Source organism: Rhamphochromis sp. 'chilingali' (assembly GCF_963969265.1).
Source record: "Rhamphochromis sp. 'chilingali' genome assembly, chromosome: 1".
Classification (NCBI taxonomy): Eukaryota; Metazoa; Chordata; class Actinopteri; order Cichliformes; family Cichlidae; genus Rhamphochromis; species Rhamphochromis sp. 'chilingali'.
The window spans coordinates 67,288,039-67,307,171 of NC_137929.1; the positions used below are offsets into that span (position 1 = coordinate 67,288,039).

Consider the following 19,133-nt stretch of genomic DNA (forward strand, 5'->3'; position numbering starts at 1 on the left):
TGGCTATTTTTAAATCTGTCTATCTATGTTTCAATGTGGAATTCCATATAATACTCCAATTCATAAATATATCCATTGTAGAGGGTGGTTCTATGTGAAGATAAACCAATTTATAAATACAAGGATTCAAAATAAATAGAAACAAACTGAAAACAGCTCCAGCAAAACTCCAGCCAGAAAAAAGGAAAAAACAAAAAGCGTACGGGGCTCCAAAGTTAAATCCAACATTATGAGGATCTCCCGCTGTAAGAACTTGATCATATCCTCTCCTTCTATTAACTCGGGTATACCAATTATCCTGATATTACAGCGCCGTCCTCTGTTGTCCAGATCTTCAATATGGTTCCGTAAGTTCTCAATTTCCTCTTGAATAGTGGGTAATTGTTGCTCTGACGCACGGGTTGCCTCCTCAAGAGTTGCAACTCGACTTTCCACTTCTTCCATGCGGGCACTCAACGCATTAATTTTACCTTCGATCTCCTGAACAGTCGTTTTTATCGGTTTCGTGTCTTTTTCAATATTATTTGTCGATGTCCGAATGATTCTTAACTCTGCAACCAACTTGTATAATGTTAATTCTCCTCCCGAGGCTACACACGTCGCAACGGCTGGGTCTTCCTGAGGCCAGCTGACGTACGCATCAATTTTCTTAGTAGTTTTAGCTTGTTGTTCAGGCGGAGGGTCTTTAGCACGCTGCGCCCTTCTAGTTTGCCGTTTCCGCATTAGTTCACGAAGGCTAGTTATTTAAAGGCATTTCACATACATGTGCCAGTACACAATGTTCCAAAAAAAAGACGGTGCATGCTATTACTATATCTATTTTCAGTGTGCAAGTTGCAGAGCAACTCTTTTCAGGCTGCCATCTTGTCGGGAACCACAGCGCCACCCTAGTCTTGATGTTGTTGTTGAAGATGTTTCCATTTTTAATCAGGAACCAAAAATAATGTTATTCAGTGCTGTGCTTTCTAACGTTGACCAATCCGAAGAAAAGTGTCGTTTATGTATTATGAAAAAAAGAAAGTAAAGAGATTTCAGAACGATAATATACTGAGTAGCCACTCCAAAGTCAAGTATCCAAAGTTGACTAAAGTCCTAAAATAAAAACGAAGAGCTGGAAACAAAATTAACTGCTCTTCTTTGAATAACAGCACTAATCTGGATTTATTTTTGCCTAATAAAAGTGTTAGGAAAGTGACTGATGGCAATGTAATGTGCCACTGGTGTTTGTTTAACCATTTGTCATTTAGGGTGATTTCAACTGATCACAGATAATTTTTTTTCCTCAGACTGAGCTCCTGTAACCTCTCAGAGAGAAGCTGTGAAGCTCTTTCCTCAGTTCTCGCCTCACAGTCATCTCCTCTGAGAGAGCTTGACCTGAGCAACAACGACCTGCAGGATTCAGGAGTGAAGCTTCTGTCTGCTGTAGTGGAGAGTCGACACTTGAAACTTCAAACTCTTAGGTCAGGATTTTAAGAGGTTATTGGTGATTAGTGATTGGTTCACTGTTTGTTTTTCATTTACAGTATTTACTTTTAAAAGTTGATTTCTCAAAATTAGATTTTTATCTTTTCTTTTACAGCACTCGCATTCAACAAAACTTTTTGCTTGATTTCTGTATTCTGAAGGTTTTTACAGAGTTGTTAGTTCACACATCAGAGTTTGATTTATAAATATTGTACTCCTAAAAACAGACAGTCTTACCAAGCTGATAATACAGGGTTCTAGAGCTGATGTGGGTGAGGGGACTTGTACCAACTACCTCAAAATTATCGATGTGTCTTTCTAACTATGATAACAAGTAATCACAGTTGCCTTACAGGTCAAATCCTCTCAGTTCCACCTTTTATGGTAGCTCCCCTATTTATTGTGGCACTTGATATTTCTGAGATGAGCTTAGTAGCTTGGATAGCAGGCTCCAAGGAAAGGTTGTTTTTTGTTTTTGTTTTTTTTTTAATTAAATCTAGGCTAACCTGTAAGAGCTATCTTTGCTAATAAAGAATAATACTCAGACTTGTACTGTTAAAAAGTGAATCTCCACAATTTAGACTTTAATTGCAGGAAATTTTATTAAAGAAAGCAGGAGTGAAGTGACAGCAGGATCAATAATGAAAATCACAAAACAATAACACAGATCAACAGGTTGAAAAATCATCAGAGATAATGTGGGTTTTGCAGTGTTTTTCATGCTGATTTCAAATCTGTTTTTGGATTATCCCTTGGATGTACAGTTTTTGTGGTCAAGCTAGTTATATATTTCATGATAATTTTAGATTTAATTACAGATCCCTGTATTTGGTATTACAGATATCATTAATTGCGATTGATTTCAGTTGTTACCATACCTAGAAATTGCATTTATCATCCACATTATTTCTTTTATGTGTGTGGTTCATTCAAGATAAAAGCAAAATGTTGCACATGAATACAACAGGACTCTCAGCCAAATATAAGCACAAGACTCTATATCCCACCCTGAATTCTGCAATATGGTCTGTTTCTCTTTATTTTTTATTTTTTATTTATTTATTTTTTTTTGGGCCTGTGCCATTTGGTTCTTTAGCCATCAGAATTGTTGTCTGAAGACCAACAAGGATACCCAATGGATTTACTTTGCCAAATGGATCATCGTGGCATTGCCGTATTGGTCCATTTGATCGACCTTTGTTTTTATTATTTATTTTATTTTATTTTCAGATGTTACAGACGGGACAGACATGAGTGAGGGATAGGAAAGGGAGAAAGAAAGAGGAAGGAAAGGAAAAACAGAAGGGGAGAGGGACAGTGAGAAAGAGGGGGAGAAAAAAAATCTCCTGGATCACCTGTTGAGAGAAGAATAGAAAACAAGCAAAAAAACAAAAACCAAAGCAACATACTAAACACAACACCATCGCATTAATCTAGCTAAGTGTAAACAGCAGTAAATACTACAGATTCAATGTTGTTGTGCAGCACGCAGGACAGACAGCGCACAATGTGCTTTGAAGTAGCAGCCAAGAAAGGTGTAATTTAAGTCTACGAGCACTGAACACCCGTGTGCATACCTGTGTGGATCAGCGCGCTTGTATTCAAATGGTTTCCACATGTAATGGTCTGCAAGAGGATGTAGCGAGCCATAGCCCCGTCCCCCAGGGCATGAAGCAGGCATGGAGGAGATCCAGGCCCCCGACAACCAGAGGCCCCAGAGTGCGAGAGCCCATGGAGGACCACCGGAGGGGCATCCGTGCCACCTTCATGGAAAGGGCTGAGGATCCCCAGACGAGGCGTCACCCAGTAGCCACCGAGCAGAAGCTAGAGGGGGCTGCACCGGCGTGCCCGCCGGCTCTGCCGGCAGCCAGCTGTGCCAGAGTGAACCAAGCCGCAGGCCCAGGGGCCGGAGGCCCGAGGGCCCCCCGCACCCCGGAGGAGGCCTGACCGAGCAACAGGTGCCAGGCCCCGCCAGGTAGCCACCGGGAGCGAGCTGGTACATACCTGAGTGCCCAGCCCCGGACACCAAGAACCACCAATGCACCGATCCCTGAGGGCATCAATCACCGGCAGGGAGTGTGGTGAGGGGAGATAGGCCTTGGAGGGCCTGGGAGTTCCCAGAGAGGTGGAGTCTAAGACCCGACCTGACATATACACACAGACAAACAGGCACACACAGACACAAACATGCATTTCCCACCCTCATGCACACATATACAAACACTCAGCACTCACCCAACGTAAGGACTGACATAAATGGACATGTACACACAATCACACTCCCCAAACATACTCTATACCCCAGGTCCAGGTACCCTCGCCCCCAGAGGGGGAAACAGAACCCAGACCCAAGAGATATGGTCTGTTTCTCATGACTTATTGCCTGTTCCTGTACCACCACATGATGGATTAGCTTCTGTAGAAGGTGACAAGAATAATGGTTAAGGTGCATCTAGTTACAATCCAGAGTCATCAGATCCTGATTCCGTGGCCGATGAAGCTGCAGAACCAGAGACTTTTACATAAGGAGAGCTGAACAATCTCTTTAGTGATCTAAAACTGTCAAAAAACAAACAAAACTTCTTGCTTCTGTTAGGGTTCAAATATTGAGGAGGAGAGTACAAACAACCATTGGTCCAGAAGAGCTTGGTCAGACAATTGATTTTAATGAATACACGCGTGGGAAGACCAGTGCCTGTTCGCAGACAGGAACTGATCTCCGACTTAATCAAAGCATACACAGATTTTTATAGCATCAGGGTTTGAATTAATGACGCCCCTTCATACGTCACAGATACATTTCATACATAGGTCACATGAAAACCACAATGATTTTTAACACAGTTTAAAAGAACATTGTCTTCATCTTCATAAGATGTTTCCTGTCAACCTTTCTGATTAGCGCTTCTTCAAAACCGCAGACAATGATTTTGAAGTGAGTGAGCGCTTCTGCAAGCCCACAATTACAGGGAGTGCAGAATTATTAGGCAAGTTGTATTTTTGAGGAATAATTTTATTATTGAACAACAACCATGTTCTCAATGAACCCAAAAAACTCATTAATATCAAAGCTGAATGTTCTTGGAAGTAGTTTTTAGTTTGTTTTTAGTTTTAGCTATTTTAGGGGGATATCTGTGTGTGCAGGTGACTATTACTGTGCATAATTATTAGGCAACTTAACAAAAAACAAATATATGCCCATTTCAATTATTTATTTTTACCAGTGAAACCAGTATAACATCTCCACATTCACAAATATACATTTCTGACATTCAAAAACAAAACAAAAACAAATCAGCGACCAATATAGCCACCTTTCTTTGCAAGGACACTCAAAAGCCTGCCATCCATGGATTCTGTCAGTGTTTTGATCTGTTCACCATCAACATTGCGTGCAGCAGCAACCACAGCCTCCCAGACACTGTTCAGAGAGGTGTACTGTTTTCCCTCCTTGTAAATCTCACATTTGATGATGGACCACAGGTTCTCAATGGGGTTCAGATCAGGTGAACAAGGTGCCATGTCATTAGTTTTTCTTCTTTTATACCCTTTCTTGCCAGCCACGCTGTGGAGTACTTGGACACGTGTGATGGAGCATTGTCCTGCATGAAAATCATGTTTTTCTTGAAGGATGCAGACTTCTTCCTGTACCACTGCTTGAAGAAGGTGTCTTCCAGAAACTGGCAGTAGGACTGGGAGTTGAGCTTGACTCCATCCTCAATCCGAAAAGGCCCCACAAGCTCATCTTTGATGATACCAGCCCAAACCAGTACTCCACCTCCACCTTGCTGGCGTCTGAGTCGGACTGGAGCTCTCTGCCCTTTACCAATCCAGCCACGGGCCCATCCATCTGGCCCATCAAGACTCACTCTCATTTCATCAGTCCATAAAACCTTAGAAAAACCAGTCTTGAGATATTTCTTGGCCCAGTCTTGACATTTCAGCTTGTGTGTCTTGTTCAGTGGTGGTCGTCTTTCAGCCTTTCTTACCTTGGCCATGTCTCTGAGTATTGCACACCTTGTGCTTTTGGGCACTCCAGTGATGTTGCAGCTCTGAAACATGGCCAAACTGGTGGCAAGTGGCATCTTGGCAGCTGCACGCTTGGCTTTTCTCAGTTCATGGGCAGTTATTTTGCGCCTTGGTTTTTCCACACACTTCTTGCGACCCTGTTGACTATTTTGAATGAAACGCTTGATTGTTCGATGATCACGCTTCAGAAGCTTTGCAATTTTGAGACTGCTGCATCCCTCTGCAAGATATCTCACTATTTTTGACTTTTCTGAGCCTGTCAAGTCCTTCTTTTGACCCATTTTGCCAAAGGAAAGGACGTTGCCTAATAATTATGCACACCTGATATAGGGTGTTGATGTCAATAGACCACACCCCTTCTCATTACAGAGATGCACATCACCTAATATGCTTAATTGGTAGTAGGCTTTCGAGCCTATACAGCTTGGAGTAAGACAACATGCATGAAGAGGATGATGTGGACAAAATACTCATTTGCCTAATAATTCTGCACTCCTTGTACAAGCAAACATGATATCTCACGACCTTACGTGGCACTCTGTGTCACCTCTCACCTACTAACGCTCACAGTCAAACAGAGGCCACTGTCAACCTTTTACTAAAACTATAGATGTAATATAAATTGAATAAATGTTTTAACCAAGAACCTCTACTAAAAGCTTAATAAAAGAATATAAAAGTATAACAGACAATTTGAATACCCTAGTTATTCACATAGCCTTGTCTAACCAGCTCCTCAGAATAACCTGCACTTAGATTCTGCTTTCGGTTTCACTTCTGCAAACGCTCTGCAAGCCTGCAGTTTCCTGTCACTCTGACTCTGTACAGAGTGTACTCAGAATCAACATAATCATCACATACTCACTTAAGATTATAACAAGCATTCAAAAGCATTTAAGATTATAGATTCAACTCTACAGTTTAAAGTGGTTATAACTGCACCTGTAATAAAGGTTAATTGGGTACCAAAATGTTTAAACATCTGAATGCACTATCAATATCGTAAATTATATTATTAATGCAATGGTCATGATGATGATTATTAACAATAGCAGCAAAATATCTTTCCACTCTCAATACTCCCTCTCTCGATCTCTGGAACACTAAAGGTCGCAATACATTGCGTTGGGTCACTCCTCGGCCCACTCAGCTGCTGCCATGTCCATCCATGGCATCCATGCATAACATTAGGTTTTTCTCGGTCCCTCTCTTGTGGTCCATCAGGCCTCGGGCCTCCAGGATCCTCACCCCCCCTTCTGGTCACCGACATCTTCTGCAAAGCAAACAAAACACCTTTTCCTGCGCCTCCCTATCTTATCATGTTTGGGACTCTTTAATCAAGAGCATGATCCTAATTATGTTCTTAACTTATTGACTTGTATTTATATATATTCTTCAACCTTCATCGTTTTAAAACTCTTAAAGCGCTGCTTTCACGTCCGGTTGCTCGCTCTATTTTCCCTTATCTGATCATCAACATCCTGTACACAAACTGTTGCTGCTGCAAGTGCCTTAACTCTAATCTAAAGTCACCTTTCACAAGAAAATCCTTACAAGCACCTATTCTACTAAAAGATCCAAGAGAAAACAACCACTTTAATCAATTAAGTTTAAGCATATAAGCAATTACTCATGCATAAATTTTATCATAGCTAAATGCTGCCTTGAAACAACTCCTGTGTGTTAACACTAACTTCATTTTAACCCCTCACATTCCTATGTTATAACCTGTTTTTGGTATAAGCTTTTTATTTCATTTTGCTCATTTTAATGTAACAATACCTTCTAATTCTAGTTTATCAGACTTAACCAAAATATATGCTTTCCTTCCTTTGGTCCTTCTTTAAGTTCAGTTAAAAGCTAAATTAATTTGAGGCCTTTTGCCTGGAATCAATACTGTCATGTGTGTTTATGGACTCTATGTCTGTAAGCGTATGCAATCCTTCAATAACTCATATCATCCTCACAGTAGATTGGCTAATCATAGCGCTAGCCAAAGGCTCGTGACCCTCAAGAGACGAATTGAGCCACAACTCCTTTAAAGGCACAAAATGCAATATGTATGAAAAATCATTTCTACGTATAAGCTCTCCCCTTCATCCTAAAAATAAATCTATGTAATATCTGTATGTGTAAGCCTACATTATAACCACTTCTTCTAGAAATCAAAAAAGAAATCAAACCTGTTCTACTCCTACAACCTTCACTCGTTTTCCCCAAAACATATCTTTTTGTCAACGTGTCCCCCAATTTCCCTCTAAGATTTGTATACAGCTTTAAAACCACCGGCATTGTATCTACTAAACAGGGTTCAGTTCACTTTAATCCTTTAACCTTAACATAAAAATAACAATCTCTGCTTCAGTTTTACCATATCTAAATGATCAAAAACCTATTTCAAATTAAACCTTTCCCCCCTTTTTCTTTTTGACACTTTTCATGTGTCAAAACTAAAAATGCTCAGTTTTCCCCACTCATGATCCAATCTATGTCATAAAAATAAACTTAAAACAGAACAGTTATCAGTCATGTGTTTCTTCAATTAATGGTAACATGAGTTATATCAAAAAATGTTTCCCTTTTAGCATTTGGCATTCTCCCAACAATATACTATAATCCCATAATCTAACCCCAGTCAATAAAACAGAAATTTTCTCTGGTAAAAGCAAATTGTTTGTCCACATTTATTCATCCCCACCTTCATCCAGTCTCACACATCCACTCACATGCATTCACACCATATTTTTTGCTAATAGTGGAGCCTCCCGCGCAAGTGATCAGATTCTCCACCTTCAGCAAAATGAGCTCATTTATTTGTTTTATTTGTGACACTGTAAAATAGTTCTTTATGCTTTTGGACTGGATTGACTCGCTACAATCCTTTTAGACAGGGACTTATGACCTGATCAGGTCCCCACAGGTAGCTTTCTCCTCAGCCAGTTGTAATCTGGAAAGCCCACCTTATATTTGCTCTCCTGAGAATTTGTCAGCGCTGTTATTCACTGTTCCAGGCCTGCTTAGAACAAAAATGAGAAAAAGAGAGCTGATTATTAGCTCATGAAAACACAAAACAAAATCACCTGACAGGTTTTCTTTAAGTGCACTGTTACAAAAATAATGGGCCCAATTCTAGACATGTCCATGTTTAATAAAACTCCCTCTATTAAAACAAAAACTAAAACAACCCGAACCTAACTGACAGAATCAGGTCAACTCACCTAATTTCACCTCCTCAATACACCGAAAATCTTGTTAAAACCACACAATTTGCACACAACAATCACCCCTTTATGCACTTTAACATACTTAGATTCAGCATAAGATATAACCCCCTTAGGTTCAAGGTTCAAGGTTCTTTATTTGTCACATGCATAGTTATACAAGTATAACACATAGTGAAATGTAACCTGACACGCTCCTCGACATGTGCAAAAATTGGGGGGGGGGGGGTAGAGGAAGAATATTATATATATATATATATATATATATATAGGGTGAATGTGCAGTAGTAGCAGCCAGCAGGTGAATTCTGTATATTAATATGAATAGACATCTGACTATTTTACAGGATAGACTATATAAACATATTTAAAATTAAAGGAATTTGAAATGTACATTGTTCCTTGGTTTAGTGTCTGGAAGAGAGTCCTGTCTCAGTCAATTATAGATGATGTGAGAGGTCGGGTGTGTGTGTTTAGGGCCCGGATGGCTTGGGGATAGAAGCTCCTCTTGAGTCTCTCTGTCCTTGCCCGGAAGATGCGGAACCTTCTACCAGATTGCAGAAGTTGGAACAGTTTGTTGCCAGGATGGGACGGGTCCTTCAGTATCTGCGCTGCTCTAGTCCGGCATCTCCTGGTGTAGGTGTCCTGAAGCGGGGGGAGAGCAATCCTGCAGCAGCGTTCTGCTGTACGGATCACTCTCTGGAGAGCTTTTTGGTCCTTCACACAGCTGTTCCCAAACCACGATGTCATGTTCTGTGTGAGGATGCTCTCCACAGCGCCTGTATAGAAAATCCTGAGGATCTTTGGAGAGACCCTGAACTTCCTCAGTTGTCGTACGTGATACAGGCGCTGCCTAGCCTTTTTGGTCTGGACCTGAATGTGGGCAGCCCATGTCAGGTCTGAGGAGATGTGGACACCAAGATACTTGAAGGACTGCACCCTCTCCACTGGAGCTCCATTGATGATAATGGGCTTGTAGTCTCTGTGCTGACCCCTTCTGAAGTCCACCACCAGCTCCTTGGTCTTGCCGACGTTCAGCTGGAGGTGGTTGTCCTGGCACCATGATGGCAGATTCTTCACTTCGTCCATGTAGGCCGCCTCATCGTTGTTGGAGATGGCACCCAACACCACTGTGTCGTCAGCAAACTTCACAATGGTGTTGGAGCCATGGGTGGCCACACAGTCTGAAGTGTAGAGGGAGTAGAGCAGTGGCGAGAGGACACATCCCTGTGGTGCTCCTGTGTTGATGGTGATGCTGTTGGAGAAGCACCTGCCCACCCTCACCACCTGAGTTCTGCCAGTCCAACACCCATGCACACAGACGGCTGTTGAGTCCCAGATCCCTCAGCTTTGTGAACAGTCTGCAGGGCACTATTGTGTTAAACGCTGAACTGTAATCAACAAACAGCATTCTCACATAGTTACCCTGTTTCTTGTCCACGTGGCTGAGGGTGGTGTGCAGGACGTGGGCGATGGCATCCTCTGTGGATCTGTTGGGTCAGTTGGCGAACTGCAGCGGATCTGTGGTGTCTGGGATGGAGGAGGAGATGATGTTCTTCAGCAGCCTCTCAAACACTTTCATTACTACCAAGGTCAGTGCAACTGGCCGGTAATTGTTCAGGGATGAGGGTTTGCTGTTCTTGGGCACAGGGATGATGGTGGATCTTTTGAAGCATGTGGGGACCACAGACTTCGCCAGGGACTCGTTGAAGATGTAAGTGAACACACCTGCTAGCACAGCAGCGCAGCAGACGGCCGGTGATGCCGTCTGGCCCCGCCGCTTTCCTTGTGTTCACTCTCCTCAATGCCGCTCGGACGTCATGCTCCGCGATGCTGGTCACCGGTCTCTCGCTGATGACGTCACTGTCCTCGGTAGTCAGGCGGTAGATAGCATTAGCCGCCTGGCTAACCTCGAAACGGGCGTAGAACTGATTCAGCTCGTTGGTGAATGCAGAGTCGGCGTTGATCGGCGCAGTGTCCCTGGCTTTGTAGTCCGTAACGGTGCGTAGTCCGTGCCACATACTCCGTGTGTCGCCCTGGTGGAAGCGGGACTCCACACACTCCCGGTGCCGGCGTTTGGCATTTCTCACCGCGCGCCGCACGCCGTATGAGGCCGCTTTGTAGGCGCTCATATCGCCAGTGGCGAGACCCGCGTTGTAGGAGGCGGTCCTGGCGTTTACTGCAGAGCGGATCGATCTTTCCATCCACGGTTTCTGGTTTGGGAATGTGGTGACTCTCGCAGTGGGGATTATCTCCTCCGCTAGCATATTGACGAAGCATACTGCTACTTCCGTAAACTCGTTGATGTCGACTGCGCATGCTCTGAACATGTCCCAGTCGACGTCGTTGAGTGTGTCCTGTAGCGTAGCTTCTGATTGGGCAGTCCACCGTTTTACCTCCCTCGTGGTCACGTCTTCCCTCCGTATGTTTTGTTTATACTGGGGAATGAGGAAGATGGCGTTGTGGTCAGACTTCCCAAAAGCCGGGTGTGAGACAGCTTTGTAGCCCTGCTTGTATGGCGTGTAGCAGTGATCCAAAATTCGATCCCCCCTCGTTGGACACGAGACATGCTGGTAAAAGTTTGGCATGACTTGTCTGAGGTTCGCTTTGTTAAAGTCTCCTGCTACAATGAGGGCTGCGCCTGGGTCCTTGTTTTGAAGCGAGCTCAGCACATCATGTAGTTCGGACAAAGCCATACCTGTGTCCGCTTGGGGTGGGATGTAGACCACCGTGGCAATGACCAAGGTGAACTCACGGGGCAGATAGAAAGGGCGGCACTTAATGCTCAGGAACTCCAGGTGTGGCGAGCAGAGTAGAAATGCTCCTGGCATCACACCACTTTCTGTTTACCATGTAACACACTCCTCCACCTTTGGTTTTGCTCGACTCTGCCGTTCTGTCCGCGCGGAGCACAAAGAATGAATCCGACGGAGTTACGGCCTGGTCCGGCACGGTGGGGGTCAGCCATGTCTCCGTGAAGCACAGAATGTTGCAGTCCCTCATGTCACGTTGGAAGGTGACCCTTGCTCTTAGGTCATCGAGCTTGTTCTCCATGGATTGTACATTGGCCAGTATGATACTGGGCAGTGGTGCGCGATGCGCCTGCTGTCTCAGTCTGTTCCTAATACCAGCGCGTTTCCCCCGGCGCTTCTTTGTTCTGCGCCTCGGATGAGTGGCCCGTCCTTTGTTGTTCTCCGCGCCGCGTAGAATCTCTGGCGGCCAGGAAGGGTCGGGTTTAAAAGTGTCCAAGATTAGATGTGCAACCTTGGCACCGATGTTTACAAGTGATCCGCTGTCGTATACTATAAGACTAGAGGACTTTGGGATGTAAACCAGAGCAAAAAATAAGTAAAAAACAAGAAAAGTGGATAGTCGGAGCGGTCAGGAAGGCGTCTGGACGTTGCCGCGCCATCTTGTCATACAACAACATATCATCACTAAACTATAAATTCCCTATCCAAACCTACACTTCTGAACAGTCTGCTATGCTTCCTCTCCTGAAAGCCTCAGTCACACACACAGGAAGATTCTTCGTCACCACTCACTCCAGCTAATTTACATACTGAGTCATATCTCAATGAGTTGCCGTAACAAAAGAAACATATGTTTAAACATTACAAACTTGTTAAATTATTTTATTTCTTTCTACAGTGATCACTGGTTTTGATCACTCAGTACCAGAGGTTGCCAAGAGTATTTGCTTGCCAAGGGTGTTACTGTAACTCGCTTCAGAAAGTTGAAGCCATAACTTGACAATGTTCTTCACTGCTGATGGCTCACTGTGCTATTGTCTTGACATCAACAGACTCTTCAGCAGTTTGTCACAGGAGCATGTTCCAGTTTAACTCTTTCAAACCGGTCAGAGCGGGCACGCTCCATTTTGCGTAACTATTTTTAAATCCCGGTAGCACTGCAACTATGTGAGCTAGCGCAATAATTTTTTTTGCATATGAAACCGGAGGAGTTGTACTTACACCTTATGCCATCAGCTTGTCCTAAGTCACGGTTTCCTTCCACATATAGCTGTGCAAAAACTGTATAAAAAGCACTTGCAGCAACAAAAACATAATATTCCAGAAACAGGCTTTGCCAATCCGATCAGCTGTTCACTTCCTACGTCCATCAGCACGAACTATCGCATGTCCGCCATGACCTGCCCGAAACCGGAAGTGATGTCATTTTCGCGGAAATGTAGTTTTTTTTTATCATCAAGGCCTCATGAGCTTATACTGCTGTTTTTAAAAGTTATGTTTGACTTTATGACTTTCTGTGTCGTTTCTGGGATGCTTAGGACTCATATTACACTGCTGGAAATAGTTTATTTTTATGCATATGCTGCTTTTTTGCAAATTTGCACTATAATATTTATTTTCGTTTTTCCAACAGTGTATAGAAATTGGTGTATTTCAAAAATAAAACTATGAAGACACTCAAAATAAATTTCCTGTGGTGGGAAACTATTTTGTGCAACTTTTTTGTATTTACAGTTTTGAATGATAAGCCTCTTAAATTTCTCTAACTAGAAATATATGTAAAAAAACAAACAAAAACGATTTTCAATTTTTTGTAGTTTATTGCACTTTTTTGCAATTTATGTAATTACTATGCACTTAATGCATGCATAATATTAGAATTTAGGCTCCAAAAATGGCACTACTGCATGTAAAAATATAATATAAGCTCTGGCGGACTTGGTTCTATGGTAGGTCTTAAAGGGTTAATGGCAACTCTTCATTGATTCTTCATAAAGAAGCTTTAAAGCAGTCTTACTCCATAACCAAAGAGCCAAACCAGGTGTTCCGATTGCCCATTCTAGTAAGTAAGTAAGTAAGTAAAATTTATTTATATAGCACATTTCACAGATAAAAATCACAAAGTGCTTTACAGTAAGATCAGACATACAAGTTAAAATTAATTAAATTAATTAAAAGCCCGTTTGTATAAAAATGTCTTCAGCTGCTTTTTAAAGGAGTCAGTAGAGTCTAGACAGCGTAAAGACAACGGCAGAGAGTTCCACGGCCTAGGTGCCAGTGCCTGAAAAGCTCGATCCCCACGTGTTTTAAATCTAGTACGTGGGACCACCAGTAGCCTCTGACCTGAAGACCTAAGTGCTCGGGATGAAGCATGAGGTTTCAACAGGTCAGAGATATACTGGGGAGCTTCAACGTGGAGAGCTCTAAAAGTTACAACTAAAATTTTAAAATGAACCCTAAAATTTACAGGCAACCAATGAAGAGAAGCCAAAACTGGAGTAATGTGTGACCTCTTGTTTGTACCAGTTAAAAGTCTTGCCGCTGCATTCTGTACAGACTGAAGGCGATCCAGAGCTGATTTGTTAAGACACGTAAAAAGACCGTTACAATAATCCAAACGAGAAGAGATAAAAGCATGAATAATGTCGTGGTTCGAATTTTGAGGAATACTAATTCAATCGTCTATGTATCAGTTCTCAACCCACTCAATGAACCAAACAGGATGATGGTAACAGTATTACCTACTTAAAATTGTGTTTGATCCTAATGAGCTAATCCTAATGAATTTCATTACTCCATTGCATGCGTGTGTGTCGTCCTCAAATGCTCTCTCAATTCACCCGTTGCCCTTCTGACCTTTTACCAGACCAGAGGCTCATCCTCCTGAATAAATGTTTTAATCAAGAACCCCTATTAAGAGCTTAGTAAAAGAATGCAACTTAGTCTTTCTGAAAGACACACACTGTTTAAACCTCCGAATGCAATATCTGTTCTGTAAATTATATTATTAATTCAATAGTCATAATGATTATTATTTAGCAATAGCAGTAAAATAATTTCCCTGCTCCACACTCCCTCTCTCGCCCTCTGGAACACCAGAGGTCGCAATACACTGTGTCCTCGCTCTGACCCTCTCTTGTGGTCCAGAGAACGTCTGCAAAGGAAACAAAACCCCATTTCCACTTTAATCAATTGAGTTTAAGCATATAAGCAATTACTCATGCATAAATTTCATCATCGCTAAATGCTGCCTAGAAACAACTCCTGTGTGTTAACACTAACTTCACTTTAACCTCACATTTCCTATGTTATAACCTGTTTTTGATATAACTCTTTTTATTTCATTTGGCTCCTTTTAATGTAAAAATACCTTCTAATTCTAGTTTACCAGACTTAACCAAAATATATGGTTTCCTTCCTCTTTGGTCCGTCTTTAAGTTCAGTTAAAAGCTAAATCAATTTGAGGCCTTTTACCTGGAATCTATACTCGCATGTGTGTTTCTGGACTCTGTGTCTGTAAGCGTGTGCAATCCTTCAATGACTCATATCCTCCTCACAATAGATTGGCCAATCATAGCGCTAGCCAAAGGCTCGTGACCCTCAAGAGACGGATTGAGCCACAACTCCTTTAAAGGCACAAAATGCAATATGTATAAAAAATCATCTCTATTTATAAACTCTCCCCTTTATCCCAAAAATAAATCTATGTAATAACTGTATGTGTAAGCCTACATTATAACCACTACTTCTAGAAATCAAAAAGAAATCGAACTTATTCTCCTTCTTAACCCTCACTAATTTTCCCCATTATTTTGACACATTTCCTTTATTTTGACACATACCCCCTTCAGCATTTGGCATTCTCCCAACAATATACTATAATCCCATAATATAACCCCACTCAATAAAACAGAAACTTTCTCTAGTAAACACAAATTGTTTGTCCACATTTATTCACATGCAGTCACACCATATTTTGCTAACAGTGGAGCCTCCCGCGTCGGATTCTCCACCCTCAGCAAAATGAGCTCCTTCATTTTTATTTTCCATAGGAAAATAGTTCCTTATGTTTTGGACTGGATTGAATCGCTTTTAGACAGGGACTTACGACCTCATCAGTCCCCACAGGTAGCTTTCTCCTTGGCCAGTTGTAATCTGGAAAGCCCACCTTATATTTGCTCTTCCCGAGAATTTGTCAGCGCTGTTATTCACTGTTGCAGGCCTGCTTAGAACAAAAATGAGAAAAAGAGAGCTGATTATTAGCTCATGAAAACACAAAACAAAATCACCTGACAGGTTTTCTCTAAGTGCACTGTTACAAAAATAATGGGCCCCTCTCAGACATGTCCCTGTTTCCTAAAACTCCCTCTTTTAAAAACAAAAACAACAACCACCTGAACCTCACTGACAAAATCAACCCATCACCACAACCTCAACAACCTTAAACACACAAATATTACCACCGCAGTCCTGACCCTCCCAGGTCAACTCACATAATTTCACCTCCTCAATACACCGAAAGTCTTGTTAAAACCACACAATTTGCACACAACAATCACCCCCTTTATGCACTTTAACATACCTAGATTCAACATACTCAAATGTTTTTATTAAACATTCACACCATTCTATCACTCATACAAACAGCAAGCTGTTCTTCATTGCGTATGTTTGTGTTCTTCGCCAGGTTTACTCAATGTCTATGCATTAATCTTTATGAGCTTGTCCTTATAAGATTAATGCATTTTCTGCTTGTGTATTTGATTTTGCATATTTTGCTTTTGGCAGTGTGTCAGACTCCTGCACACTTCTCCACTTAAGCCGTCAGTTTTCTTTCCCAAATTTGCTAACCCAAATTTTAAGTTCCCACCTTATTAACAGCATTCCTGGTCCTCAGCCACAAGTTAGGGCCCACTTGTCAGGTTTATGGAGACATGGCGCTGTGAACAATTCAACCAGAAACTTGCCTTAACATATCCAGTCAAGTTAACCTATAGGTTTCTACCGCTGCACGTGGAGAATTGATCCAGGTCTGTTCCGCCCCTGAAGAAACACAACTGAGACATTTTATTATTATCATGAGTACTTAAACTACCAGTTTCCCTCTCTCTGGTCAGAAATACCAGCTTATGTCATGTGTATAAGTGTAAGCAGGTCTTCATTGCTTTTCCTATATGTTTTTGTTAATGATCAGTGAGTGTAAGCTGCTTTCTTCATTGCCTCTATATGTTATAGTCAGGTTTAATTCATGCATCGTTTCACTGATTTCTTAATTCAAAGCTATCTCACTTCTAATTTTTTCCAGAAATAGTTTCACATATAACATTGTGTGTTTACCATTCATTCAGGTAATTGTTAGTTATTTTCTTTCTTTATTTTATCTTCTTTTGTTTACCTCTTTAGTTTTCTGGTGGACATCTCTAAACACCATCATGAGTCCAGGCTTTCGTTTCAATCTAATTATACCCTGTATTTTCGCAGTCCAACTTGTCTGGCTTCACCTCTCACTGGTCCCCTGTCCTCTTCTCTCAGTGTCCATTTGTTGTCCTGAATTCTCCAGCAAACGTCCTGAATTCTCCAGCAAACACAGTCCGTCTCTTCTCTGTTTCTCTTCAGTATCTTCCTTCTGCTCAAGATTACTCCAAGCATGGCCAATCTGACAATCAGTGTCCAGTGCTTTCCCAGCATTCAACTGTCCAGCCTGTAATTCACAGTGCGTGCTTCCATCTTCCATGCTGCTGGTCCCGTCAGTTTGGTTTCAGTGTTAACGGTTCAGTTGCACTGTCTTTTGGCTGCTTGTTAATTCTTATCAAGTTGTCACGATGTTCTATTGGTCTTCATCAGAAGATTAATTGTCCTTTGAGCTTCTTCTCCGGATGGGGACAAGTGCGAGGTCAAGCTGTAAAATTTTTAAGCCAAACTCTGGCCTGTTTTCTCCCAATTATGCTACTCTACTGGTTTTGGCGCCGTACTCAAAATTCCAGGTTGAGAGAAGTCCTCCTCTATTTATCTGTAACCTGTATTGGCACACTAAAACATACAATTAATATCCTTTTCATTTCTTTTCTTAAAACCTCCCTTCGCTTCATCTGGCAAGAGTTTAACTCATCTCTCTTATATGGGCATGCAAACTTCCTGTCACACACACACTCACAGCCCCCACCTTTTCTTTCTCAACACAGAGCGCGTGGCCGCGGCTTCTCTTTTTTTTTAAAAATATAAAACCACACACACTTTTATTCAATCGTCACACACTCAGCTTCTGTATTAAATCATTTTCACAGCACACGCAGTTATAATCAATGTAAGCGCTTTACACAGCCAATTCACACTTTATTTATATACTCAGGCCTGTATCACATGACAAAAGACACCAGATGCCAAGAGAAGTTGTTCAACGGTTCCTTATCACCTCAACAGAACCTCTGTACCGGTTGAACAGTTGAACAGTTAAACAAATAGAGAAAAACAGTTTCCCCTATCTTCCTTTAATACTCAACGGGCACATGCGCCCCCCCCCCCCCCCCTCTCTGTCTCTGTCTCTCCTCACACACAGACTGCGGGGTTCCTCAAGCCCCCCTCTCTTCAGCTGCTTGAGACAGAGAGAGAGACGCTTTTCCTTTTTTCTCTACCACACACACACCGCGCGTGTGCTCGCGAGTGTGCCCGCTGCAGCACAGGCACGCTGCCCCTCCTTTTCCTACGAAGACGCCTCACCGATCATGTTGCACACATACACACACAGAATCCCCTCTCAGAGAGAGAAAAGAACAGAGTTTTCCTTTTTTTCAACACTCAGAACACTGCAACCACACAGGAGAAATTCAAAAGACAGTTTATACAACTAATTTACACTTATTTACACACACAGGTAATTTACATTCTATTTACATACACGGGCCCGTATAAACGTAAGAAAACACCATATGCCAGACCAGCTTATCTTCTCTATTTCTCTGCTGGTGTTCCTAAACTTTTTGACTAATTTAAAAGCATCTTTCAGCCCAGGGCCGCGCCCTTCCTGATCAATATTCGCTTCGGGAACGCCCTCCCGGAAAACGTTCAGATTCCTAAGCCCTAATTAATTTATAACTGCTCCCTGCCAGGCAAAAAACAAGGACCTCCACCAGCCGCGTGAAATACCCCAAATCACGCTTTTGGCTTTACTTAAAGTTCACAAGTCCCTGACGTTATAGTCACAGCCGGGTCCCCGACCCTGTCAATCAAACAATGCAGTATAAAGGCCATCACTCATAGATTGCCTAACCTGTTAATGGGCGTTCGAATCCCCGTGGAAGGTTACTCCAAGCTAAAGGGTAACCACGCGTCCGCGATTACCTGTCAGTGCCACCTGCTGAACGAAAACTGCATTCTTAGGGGCCAGGCCCCAGTCCTAAGAAAATTTACTCAAGATATTATAAGCATCAAAGTGAGGTCTCCGCCCTCAACTATTAATTACCTGACGCCCGAAACCGCATTTCTGCTGATCAATCAAACCAAATACCCTACGCTACCGGTCGATTGGCTGGCACCCAATCAACCCACATTTAAACCCTTTAAACCGTATTGACTTAAACACATAACCTCTTAACTCAAAATTCGCCCCCAAAATAAACAGCAATACATTTACTCAGTCCAATATTCCCCTTGTTTTATCATTAATTAC

The 19,133-nt window shown here is 42.2% G+C and overlaps 1 protein-coding gene across 1 annotated transcript in view; it reads left to right on the forward strand.

Annotated features, from left to right (window-relative positions):
- LOC308409875 (NLR family CARD domain-containing protein 3-like) overlaps positions 1–19,133 on the forward strand; it is a gene marked incomplete at its 5' end in the record, with an annotated part of 152,970 nt that overhangs the window by 19,875 nt on the left and 113,962 nt on the right. The window contains one exon of the mRNA XM_080902875.1: positions 1,287–1,460. Coding sequence (XP_080759001.1) covers positions 1,287–1,460 — 174 coding nt within the window. The remainder of the gene's footprint in view (positions 1–1,286; positions 1,461–19,133) is intronic.